This window comes from Camellia sinensis, chromosome 2, assembly GCF_055761805.1.
Source record: "Camellia sinensis isolate YWXY chromosome 2, ASM5576180v1, whole genome shotgun sequence".
Lineage (NCBI taxonomy): Eukaryota > Viridiplantae > Streptophyta > Magnoliopsida > Ericales > Theaceae > Camellia > Camellia sinensis.
In genome coordinates this window covers 38,527,659-38,539,899 of record NC_138962.1, presented here as the reverse complement: position 1 = coordinate 38,539,899, position 12,241 = coordinate 38,527,659, and the positions used below count along the sequence as shown (strand labels likewise).

Genomic DNA, 12,241 nt, shown 5'->3' with positions numbered 1-12,241 from the left:
TTTATATATATATATATATATATCTCAAATAAAATGCAGTACAGATAATTGAAGAGTAATGGATGTACGAGTAAAACCATGAATTGAATTATACAAATGATCACTTTGTAATTATATTTTTTACTCCCTATTTTTTTTTTTTCCTTGAAATTTTCCCTACAAAAAATAACTAAATATATATATATATATATAAAATAAAATTGTCATATTGTTATCAATTTGTTTTGCTTGTTAGACGCATCAAAAGTGTATATATATATATATCTCAAATAAAATGTAGTAGTACACATAATTGAAGAGTAATGGATGTACGAGTAAAACCATGAATTGAATTATACAAATGATCACTTTGTAATTATATTTTTTACTCCCTTTTTTTTTTTTTTTGAAATTTTCCCTACAAAAAATAACTAAATATTTATATATATATACATATATAAAATAAATTTAAAAAGTCACTAATGACAAGCAAGAACCTGTCAATTTTTTTGAAAAATCCAAAAAAAAAAAAAAAAAAACCGAGCACTGAAAAGTCTTGTGGATTCAGAAATGGGGGAAAAGAGCCCTGGGTTTTGGAACCAAATTATATAACGAAAAATATTTGAGACCCTCATTTTTGATAATCCCTACCACCTCCAACTGATTTGTGATCACATAATATTATATTTATTATTTTATTTTTTTCCTCTCCCCTTCCTCTCTCACAGATATATACTTGAAGCATTACTGTTATACAAATGATCAATTTGTAATTATATTTTTTACTCCTATTTTTAAAAAAAAAAAAAAAAAATTCCCTACAAAAATTAACTAAAATATTTATATAAATTTTTTAAAAAAAAGTCACTGAAGATAAATAATAACCTGTCGATTTTTTTGAAAAATCCAAAAAATAAAAATAAAAAAATAAAAATAAAAATCTGAACAAACTGAAGAGTCTCGTGGATTCGGAAATGGGGCAAGAGAGCCCTGGGGTTTGGAAGCTATTAGTATTTGAAGTTTCTTGCCAAGATTTGTTGTTACCAAACGAGTAACAGTAACAGTAACTTCCATTCACATAAACACGAGAAATTCAAGAAAATACAAAATTAAAGAGCACAACTTCACTTTCCTAAGAATTATTGAATTTGCACGATTAGGAAATTCAAGTAGAGTAGATGAAGTGACCATGATCGACCTTCCTTTAGAAGAAAGGCTACAGAGAATTGCATCGGGTCAATGCCCCCGAGAAAGTTGGAGGCAAATTACCATAAATCAACTCATTTTGCCTAGAAAGAAAAAGAAAGCAAGAAAAAACCATTGAGAATAAGACTGCAACAGAATTTTATACACGACACAGGCGTTGACAAGATGACAAATCATACCAGCAAGCTAAAACCATATCCTTCTCGATTTCTCAAAAGATTAAACTTGCAAGTAAACATCATACACGACGGATACATTCCCAGTTAAATACCAGGCCGTTTCTTGTACTTGCTATGCATGAGGCTTAGAAGAAAATCTGTAAATATATGCTCATATTCCGGCATTTTCCCAAACCCTGCAACAGTTCCAAAGAGTTTGTTGAGTAACAACTGAAAAAAAAACTCAAGCAAAAGTGAAGCACACATTTGCAGAAAGGATTAGCAAGTCCTACATTACATGATTACGACATGATGTTTCAAATGTGCAATGTCCACATTAGACAGGAGAATATGATTTGGTTATCGCATTCTCACAAATCAGATGATGAAACTACTGTCAAAGATGCACCAAATAGCCAGGCCCTAAACAAGTAACAATTCACACTCCTATGCACCTAAACAGCATGCTTCTTTTCTGCTTTAACAATTATAAAAAAGGAAGGTACTTTTCTTTGATCATTTTTGCATTTACAAAAAATGACCATCCGCAAATTGCTCATAGGATTTTGAATCCAAGTAATTCTAAGTTTCAAGGTCATTGAATGCACAGGCACAAAGTAGGTGATACGGCCTTTTAAATGGCAATTATTATTTTTCAAATTCCCTGTCAAGTGAACTTGATCATACACTTTTTCATACTATAAGTGTTTTTGTGTGCCCACATAAAAGTGGGCATGCGCGCACGCGCGTGCGCGTGAGAGAGAGAGAGAGCATTCCAGTTCAAAGATTGCATACAACATCATGAAGGAGATAAAAATATACATATATGATATCAACTGAGGACAGGTTCACTTGCCAGGGAAGTAGTTGATATCGATAACATAGTATAGATCTCTAGTTCCATTCTCTCGAATCATATCTATATTGAACAGCCGGAGACCCTAAAACATGCCCAAACAGAAAAAATAGTCATCATTAAAATATAACCAGACGTGGAGTACACCCACTGGCAAACAATAAATTGAAATAATGGAATAAACAACAGAAAGCTACCAGTCGACGACGCAACTCCTTTGCAAGTCTCTCAAGCAAAGGCGTTGGAGGCAGTTCTGCAATAACACGCTAAATTTATGTAAGTGAACTTGTAAGGCCAAAAAAAGCATTTTTAACGCACTTCTTTCCACAAATGAAGTCAAGCATCAAACAGTACCCAGACATTGATGCGAGTAGGTATATCGTGTGTGGCCATGAGACCTAGGGAAGAGGAACTTGCAGTGGTACCATAGTCTACGTTACATGGACTCTTCAAAATAAATTAAATACCCATGTTTGACACTCGACACTTGGTCGAGTGTTTGTATGGGTAAATTACACTTACACCCCTTGAGGTTTTTGTTTAATACATATCTCCCCCTAACGTTTAGGAAATTACACTAACCTCCCTCTTATTGTAATTATTTAGACGGAATGAAGACATTGAACTCATACACTCTCTCTTTCCTTACTTTACTTTACTTCCTCTGTTTTTTTTTTTTTCTCTCTCTCTCCTTTGCTTTACTTTTTTTTTTTTTTTTAATTCACTCTGAGTTGTTGCCTTTTATATAAGTAGGGGAATTTATGAAATGAGACTATTAACCGCAAGGGTGGAAATGTTGGCTATGTTTAGTTTGGCTTTGTAGAGTGATTTTGGGAAAAAATTTCTAAAAAACTTGTTTGGTTTGTAATTTTTCCAAAACAATTTTCAAAATCACTTTCTCTCTCTTACACATCAATCAATCACTTTTTCTCTCTCCTCACTCCTTCTCAATCATTTTCTATCATGCACATCTACTCAATTACAACAAAATACCAAATCATTCCAAACTCCCAAACTACTTTCAAAATACACAACCAAACAAATCAAAAAAAATTCTAAACTCTTTCCCCAAAACAATTTTTAAAAATTACTCCCTAAAAACCAAACCAAACAAACCCGTAATTTTCAGAACGTCAAGGGGTGGGATGTAATTGGGCTAAACCTCAAGGGGTGTCAGTGTAATTTACCCTATTTGTATTTCACTGTCATTATATATATATATATTATGGTATAATTACTATAAAATGAGTAAAAATTCTCTTTGACATTATATGTTACATATATTACCAATTTATCTCGCATTACATATTAAAAATGCAAAAATATAACCCTGCTAAGACCACGTACCCTTAAATTTGAGGTTTGATGGACCGCCCCCGCCCCAACACCCGTACCCAAATCCATGTAACATAGCCCATAGTTAAACACATTCTAACAGTTAAACGCAAGCTATGAGCAATAAACCTCAAATAAAATACCAAAATAATTGAGAGAGAAGCTTAGCAAGAAGAAAAAAGGAAATGAGAGAGAGAGAGAGAGAGAGAGAGAGAGAGAGTCATAAAACTCACCAGCAACAGCAGGGTCTAGGTTAGCATCTTCAGCAGAAGCTGCAGCACATGAAACCCTCGGGAAACGGAATACACCAGCAATTTTAGATAGCTCAGGTTTACTTACATCTGGTAGAGAGAAGCGCCTAACTACCTTTATTGTTTCCCCAATAACGTAAACCTTAAAGAGAACACCACCTACAACGAGGCAAGTAGAAGATGGATTCTAGTTAGAAAGATGCTATTTTGGCTATGGATGGGGTAAAAAAAAAAGGGCTGCTCGTGCATTTCTGCAACCAAAATACCATGATTGATGAACTCCTGAACAACAAAAGGAGGTTCAAGTTTTGAGAGGGAGTATTCGTCATAAGCAATAAATAGTTCATGGGACTTTGCACTTCCATCCACGAACAGTGGTTTCGCGACTGGAAAAGTAGAAGCAAAAGAGCAATTAACAATCTCAGTTTGGGGCAGGTTACCAGAAGGATTAAATTTGCATAATACCAAATCATAATGGTCTGTTCTTATGGCCCCTAAGGGTTGTCACATGTATACCAGCATTGGGATTAGTGACACAAATATAGAATTTTAAGGGATATTATACTTCATTAGGAGTCAAGTTGTTCGAAGCTTGAATCAGCAGGTTTACACGGTAAATGAGAAAGCACAGGAACTAAGAAGGAATACCTAGAGGTAGCTTTAACCCAGCTTTAGTAACGTCAACAGGGATGGATAATGGATCTTCAGCGACAACCAGTTGCCTTGGGACATCAACTTTTCCTACAACAATAGTTGAAAGCCCAAACAAATTGATCATATATTCAAGTACTGGTCAATGGAGCAAAAGTTACCACATAAAAGCTCCCTTACATGAGCAACAGAATTAGTTTGAATCTTATGAATACATCTTCCAGCAAACAACGATTAGTCCCGCATATAATCTATTTCCAAGAAAAAGTAAAATAATAAAGAGGAGACAGTGATATAAGAATAGATCAGAAATCAGCAAAGATGGTACAGACACTACCATAGCACTCGGGCAAGTTGAGATCAGCCACATCCTCAAGCATGGACTCACGGTTGTATACATGTTGTATGGCATGCGGAGGATCAAGAACAATAACTTCTGGATGTTTTAGCCTGTAATCCTTCAAAATAAAAGAAAAATAGGAGAAGTATGCTGTCAAGGCATGAAAAATTTTGAACCACAAACCATAAGGAATAATTTAAGTAGATTAAATTCCAGCTCTGATTGTCTATAGCATGAATCTATATAACAATGCCATAAAAATTCCAAAGTTCTATTCTAGATTGGATGAAATAGCATTGCACTTATTCATTAAAATCAGAACTGTTTTTTTTTTTTTTTTTCCTTCACAATAATCATGATAAGTTTCATCCTTGTCATTTTAAAAGCTCTTTAGGGAAACAGTTTAATTGTTGCATAAATGCTATAAAAGATCTTACAAGCAAGGCCAAATTGTGAGTTAGTTTTGAATTTCTACTCAATGGAATATCAGACTTACTAACATCAATATTATGCTGCTGCATACTCGCCAAGAATAATGAGATTTTGACATCAAAATGCAAGTGAGCAATTACAAACACCTATGAGGATATAACATGGGACACTCAAGATCACAAAGAGCCCTTCAACATGGTCTATGTAGCAGGGGTTAGTATAAAAGCACAAGCCAATTTAAGATATAAGCAATGAGCTACTAGTCATAACTCTCATTATCAAATTGAGACAGCAAAGTAGCCTTCTTATGAAGATGTAAGAAATAAAATTAAATAAAATAAAAATCAGTAGGGGTTAGTATGAAGTTAGCAGAAGCCAAATTAAGATATAAGCAATGAGTTAATAGTCAAACTCTTATATTCTCCAATTGAGACTGAAAAGTAGCTGTTGAGAATATTGCTGGTATAAAGATGTAATCTCTCTCTCCACACAGCATCTGAGCATCGAATCGATGAAGGAAAGGATTAAAATTGATGGACTGTTCTTCCCTTCCTTTCCCTCTTTTCTCTTCTATCTTCTTTTTTCTGTCCTAGGTTGTCTAAGTTAAGTAACAAGCTAGGTATGATAGATAATCTATAATTCAACTTAAGGTGCAGTGTTGAGAATATTTATATGTATAAAGGAGCAAATATGTAATTAACTATTTTTGGTAGCAGTAATAAAAATGAGGGTACTAACCCATCATGGGTTATGTTCTCATTGTTATTTCTCTTGATCTGTGATCATTGCTCAAATTTTCAACAGTAGCCTTGCATAGAAGATATAGAAAGCAAATTATGAGTTCTTAAGACAAAAAGAAATTTACTATGGCGCCTAAATTTTAATGAATCTCTCCATAAGTCTGTCTCTAGATTAGCAACATCAATAGGATTAAAAAAATGGAGGTATGACTCCATTAGGTACAAAAAGGGGGTTTGCAGAATGCAATACTTGGGCCATAAGAAGGTCAAAGTACCCAGAAATCTATCACATACAGGAACTGCTTGAGCTATATTTGGTATCCCTGATCCCTTTCCTTGGTAAGGTTTGATTGAAATCCAAAAGTCTTATTCTGACCACAGGAAGGATGACTTTGCCACTGCTTTTATGTATGTATGCAACATTCTATTAGATGGAGAGGAGTTTTCAAACAACCTTTCAAAGCCCTAAATGGTTACATGATGTAGCTAAGTAACAGTTCTACAAGATCTTCTTTTCCTCTTGTTTTCCTATCTTCAATTTTCTGATCTTTAAAAGCCTTTGAGATTAAAAAAGCCTTTGTTAACCCCTTTATAGTGCCAAAAAGTTTAATTTCATAAGCAGAACACCGTTCATTCTTCAATCACTCAAACCTGTAGCAACAAAAATTCTCCAACCCGTAGCGATATATATTCTAAGTAGACCTTGAAGACCTTCCTTAAAGCCATCCAGTGCCAACCTTGCCCCAACCAAAAGTATCAATCTAAATATCAAAGATTCTTTTGTTCTCTTGGGCCAATCAACAGTTAACCCTTTGAGATCCACAAGCCAAACAAAGGGACTAACTTTAGGGAGCAATTTGAACAATCAAATTAGCTTATTAGAAAGAAGAGAAGAAAGGAACTAGAAGGGTGGGAGGAACAACAGTAACTTTAAGATATGAAACAAACAGAGAATGGTAGCTAAATTGGAGCCATGAGGTTCCAAGGACACCACTCCGGGGTCCTCCAAAAAGGACTAAGCATGAAATGTAAGAGAAGAGAACAATGAAGACTCTCTCACCAAAGGCCCTCCCAGAATCTTATAAAGAAATCAAACCCAACAAAGGCATATAATCTGAGCTTGAGGTAAGCCAACAGCAATACTACTGCAAATAAAACCCTAATTAAGCAGATACGGATTTAAAAGTGAATAGTGCAGCAGCCAACCAAGAACTTTGAGCTAGAGGGGGGAGTAAGGCTGTTGCCAAGAACTTCCGTAACACAAATTTTTTCCGTCTAAATTTATCGTCTGATCCAGTATAGAAATGAAATAGAGTACTAATTATATTAGCAGGAGTTGCATGTTAAAATTGTTTGTGTGAGTCAGCTATCACACCAAAACGGAAGAAGAAAAAAAAAACACTCATATTAAGTTGCAAAACACTTTCTTCTTTTTTTCAAACTAAAGATGTAGTAACTAGCAGAAGCATTTATAGAAGGATGAACTACTACACCAACAAAAGGAACACTCATATCAAGTCACAAAATCTTTCTTTTTTTTTTTGGAAGTAAAAGATGTAGTAACTTTAGGCAGTTACACAAGGGCAAATTCTGCAAGTGAAATGATCATCATATAGGCTTAATGATATCATAATTTACCACCAATGTTTTATTAATATCTTTGCTTCTAACATGGGTTACTTGCTCAAGCCAAATACAGCAATTGTTGGACAACAATGTGAAACTTTCTAGACTTCCTTAGGGTTGCAAACAAACTGAGCTGAGTTGAACTTTTTGGAGTTCAACCTCATTTACTCAGAATTAGTTGAGCTCAAGCTCAAGTTGAGTTTAGATAATCAAGCTTGAGCTTGGCTCGTCAAGTATTTGAGAAACTTGAGCTTGGCTTGAGTAAGCTAGATTAAATAAACGAGCTCAAGTTTTTAAAAAAAAATTAAATTATTTCCTTATCAAGATATTAAAAAAAACAACAAAAAAAAAATTATGAGCAAAATATAAAAGAATGCTTATATTAATAATAAATTTCATCAATCAAATATGTAAATTTACACAAACACCAAACACAAAAATAAAATAAATTAATGAAAAATTATTTGATATATTATTAAAAATAAATATTAATTCATTTTCTTTATATTCACGAGCTTTATCGAGCCGAGCTTGGGTCTACTTAAGCTTGGCTCGATTACAAAACGAGCCTAAAAATCGAGCTCAAGCTGTGAGCACATAAACTCCAGATATCAAAATCTAAAAAGCACGGAGACAGACACAGAACACGGATACGAAGTCACAAACACACCAACACATCAATTGTTAAAATGGGTTCTGTAGTGAACAATATTCCTTCGAATGCAATGCTAGAAAGTCAAGAAAATGAAACATATGTGACATTTTCAGAATAACTGCAAGCTTAGTACCCTTTTATATATTAGACGGCCTGCACCAACTCAGAAAAGAAATATCAGTTTAAATGAATGCTGATCAAAGGGAGGGAGTGAATAGAGAGAGCTCAAAAGAAAATTTTATGAAATCTCAATCACTTGCAGTGTTGTGAATTCCATAAGGTACACTTTAGAATTGTACATATATTTTGTCAGATGCCGCCCACCAAAAGAGCCAATGGATCAATCAATTGATGCCCACCTCTATTTGACTCAATTCTGGAACCACCAGATGGTCATGGCAAAATCTTCTCCCCATTGCATTCACAAATGCAGGTGGAGCTTGGATCTTCATATAACTTGCATTACTGTGTAGCTAGTGACATGGTCCATGACCAGAGGGGTGCAGTTTCAGTATGGAACAAATGAACTGGAACTATTATTGAAGTGAGAGAAAGGATATTACTGAAGAGTACATATAGAGCGTCAAAATTTGAGAAAAAGTTTATATACAAGAGTTTTGTATTTGTATATATATTTAAACACTCCATTCTTGCTATCTCTTTCTGTATGGACTCTTCTCTTCTCTTCTCTTCTCTTCTCTTCTCGTCCCGTCTCTCTTCCTGGATTTCCCTCTCTCTTCCCTCCAACCTTTCCCGTGTCTTTATTTTTTTTGTAGGAATTTCATGTTTCCCTCCAATGTCCCATAATACAGGCCATGCGCCCTTTGCATGGTCAAGTTTCATCCATTTTTGCAATTAAAATTCGCCATAAGGTACGAGGACAACGTTGTTGTAGTTAGAACATTAGGGACCAAAGTGGACTTCAGGTAAAAGTTGGAGGGTGAAAATTATAATACGCCCTAAAAAATATACATATAACAGTGTCAAAAACCATGGACTCATTCACCCTGAAGCCCAATTTTACAACTAATCCAAGCAACCAACAAGTATATGATACAAAGAAATAAAGAAAAAGCTCCCTAAAAATTATTGAAAGATTCCATACTTTTTGCAACTATGCTTAGCAACACGCGAACATCTAGATGTATCAAAGAAAGTAAAATCCTCACTTGTTTGATTTCTTGAGAGACTGAACTGATCATGATTCATGATAGAGAGCAAAGATTCTGCAGATTATGTCCGACAAAAATGAGTTTTAAAGCCCCAAGAGATCTGGTTGTTTGACCAATGATTGTCAGTTGACAAACTTGACATCTAATCTCCGACATGAATAAGATAGGATAAATTTCATTTCACTAGTGGCATGAAATAATGTGAATTAAAAAATGAATGCCATGTAAGAGAATCCATAGCACAAAATAATACAGTCTGTTCATCAAATGAGATAGTAGAACAAAGGATCATACGGGGGTATTCAAAAAAAAGGAGGATCATAGGGTTTAAATTGCGCGAACCTCGACAACCTGGCACCACTCCTTTCCTGCCAGCTGGAATGAAAATAAGACTTGTCAAACATGAAAAATTACAAAATAACTTATTCCCACTATAAGGGAAGACAATAACTAAAAAAAAATTTAGGAAAGAGAAGCAAAAAATAAAAAAGCAAGAGATAGAAAGGATGTGTTAACATCAGAAAAAGGGCACCAAAAAAAAAAATGGTATATCACCACAAGGTTTTAGAAAGAAGAAGTTCTTAACAATTAGTCTGAGGTTTTTTTCCCTTTTTTAGAAGAAATCAACACTAACCTTATGTAAAACAACGTCAAAAGGACCTTGATCTGACAGTGGCCTGTTTCTGTCAATGTCAACAAATAATATTCCTTTATTTCTGCAATGATGTATAACAAAACATAGTCAGAGAAGAAACAATAATCTTGGGCACAGACCATTCTCTTTCTTTTTTTATAAACAAAAAAAAAAAAAAAAAACCCGTATATGGGTGCATACAAAATTTGCACCATGTACATGGTTGCATAATAAATTATTAATATAAACATACATATGACACAAATCTAATAAATCATAATACATGAACTAAGTAATTGGCAAGTGAATTTTGGTAATACATAGGAAGGCAAAAAAAATAACAAACAAATGAAAGAAAGAACGAACGAGAGAATGACTAACTGGGCACGTAATTCTATCATATGAATAATAATGCAAATTTAGAATCGGACTAAATTTGTAATATACATTTTGTTTACTTGTATCTGAAAAGTCTCTCTCTCACTCTCTCTCTCATATGTTAACAATGCCAAAATGAACCAGAAGTCAAACTGCACATCTACCGGATCATTGCGGTCTAATTTGTAATTTCCAAATAACCACAAAAGAAACAGTAATCAGATAAATTTTGAGAATTTTACATATTATAAGCAAGTCAGCAAGGACAAGGATTGGTAGTGTAGTTTATAACTAGAGAAGAAATAGATTTTTAATTTGTCACTGTTAACTTAGTCTTAAGGGGTATATATGATGGAATATTCTCATTAATCAAGTAGAAGAAACGCCCAAGATTCCAGATACCAAGATATTAAAATGTAAGTGGAGTGATAAGTCAAGCAAACAGTTTATCAATGACAAATTCCCAAATATTTAACCACAATTGGATAAGGACACCATAACCCCTACCACTGTAGATTCTCTACTGTTACTCACAAGTTTAAAAAAATAAATGATAAAAAAAACACATTTGAAACTCACAGGCAAAACTTTATAAATTAATGAAAACTTTATCAATATTAATAATGAAAATCTTAAACTTTTCCATGTATTTGTAATTTTTTTTTCTTTTTAAGTTACTACTGGATGCTAACAAAACTAAAAATAATTTCACACACCAAACATAGATATATAAAAAATTGCATTTGCATACATCTATATACAAAAAATTGAAGATGAGAGACAAAATTACAATTTTCAGAACTTGATGATTTGAGATATACAGATATAGATCATACATGGATAGGTGAATGATGGAAGAGGAGGAATGAATGAATGAATAAAATACCTACCGAGCCAAGCAAAGGAGTTTGGGCTGTAAGAAGCTCTTCTTCTTCTTGGAGGTGAGAGCGTAACCGACAACCAGTTTCTGCGGGAGTGGGAAGGCAACACCGATTGAGTTCACATCGGCTTCTCTCTCTTCATCTTCTTCATCAATGTCCGAGATCTCTCCGTTCAACCTCATAACCCTAGTTTACAGATCACTCAACTCCCTAGGGTTTTTTATCACGCTTCTTCCCAAATCAATCAACAAATTCGATTTTTTCCTCTTTCTCACACACTCTGTGTATATATATATATATATATATATGTTTGTGTTTATGTGTGATTCTCTCTAGAAGTTGAGTCTTCTCTGTAGATTTTGGAGCAGAGAAATATGAAATGAGTTGGATAGGATTGAGAGAGAGAGAGAGAGAGAGAGAGAGTGTGTAATGGAATGTGATCAACTGAGTGTATTAATGGAATGGAAGCAGATTTATTAGAAACTCCGCTTGGAGGTGGTGCTGGTTGATTTTACTGATGTACCCTTGCCATGTGGATTTATTTATTCACGTGAATGCCATTTTGATTAGAAAATTGTTGGTGGTGATGCTTCCATCCATGATGTCGTTCAGTCTATTTGGATGGAGTGTTTTGGATTAAATTTTTTTAATTTTTATTTTTAATAAATATATTTTTTTATTTTTTTAAATGTATCTTATTTAGATGTATTTAAAAAATAAAAAATTTGTGAAAAAATATTTTAAAAAATTAATAAATATATAAAAATATAAAAAATATACTGAATTTTTGCATTTTTTATATTTTTAGTATTTAGTGAATTTAAAAAAAAATTCACAAATTTTTTATTTTTTAGGTATATTTATGTTAAGTATGTCTAAAAAATAAAAAAATATTACTTAAAATATTAAAAATATCAGTAAAAATAAAAAAAACACGAAAAACAAAA

General features: G+C 33.5%; 1 protein-coding gene across 7 annotated transcripts; it reads right to left on the bottom strand.

Moving 5' to 3' along the window:
* Positions 1-1,107: 1,107 nt before the first annotated feature.
* LOC145819976 (inositol-tetrakisphosphate 1-kinase 4-like) lies at positions 1,108-11,897 on the bottom strand. 7 transcript variants are annotated; one of them, XR_014360820.1, is made up of 11 exons: positions 11,304-11,746; positions 10,036-10,117; positions 9,744-9,776; positions 4,774-4,894; positions 4,434-4,526; positions 4,052-4,171; positions 3,768-3,944; positions 2,397-2,465; positions 2,200-2,284; positions 1,365-1,540; positions 1,108-1,268 (listed from the first exon to the last, which is right to left on the bottom strand). XR_014360820.1 is itself a non-coding variant. In XM_082914175.1 (10 exons), the coding sequence occupies exons 1-10, from the start codon at positions 11,474-11,476 to the stop codon at positions 1,449-1,451; spliced, it is 1,032 nt and encodes a 343-aa protein (XP_082770301.1). In that variant the 5' UTR covers positions 11,477-11,897; the 3' UTR covers positions 1,108-1,448. The 7 variants fall into 7 exon arrangements, 3 of the variants coding, with proteins under 3 accessions (XP_082770301.1, XP_082770302.1, XP_082770303.1); XR_014360818.1 differs by having other exon boundaries at positions 2,397-2,452; XR_014360821.1 differs by having other exon boundaries at positions 1,108-1,540; positions 2,166-2,284.
* Positions 11,898-12,241: the final 344 nt, after the last annotated feature.

Excerpts from the sequence above, each read along its gene's own strand:
- LOC145819976 (XM_082914175.1), bottom strand. The coding sequence starts at position 11,476 with ATGAGGTTGAACGGAGAGATCTCGGACATTGATGAAGAAGATGAAGAG. Across the intron at positions 4,172-4,433 it reads TGGGTTAAAGCTACCTCTAG|TCGCGAAACCACTGTTCGTG; the intron begins GTATTCCTTCTT and ends CTACTTTTCCAG. Across the intron at positions 1,541-2,199 it reads CGATATCAACTACTTCCCTG|GGTTTGGGAAAATGCCGGAA; the intron begins GCAAGTGAACCT and ends GAACTGTTGCAG.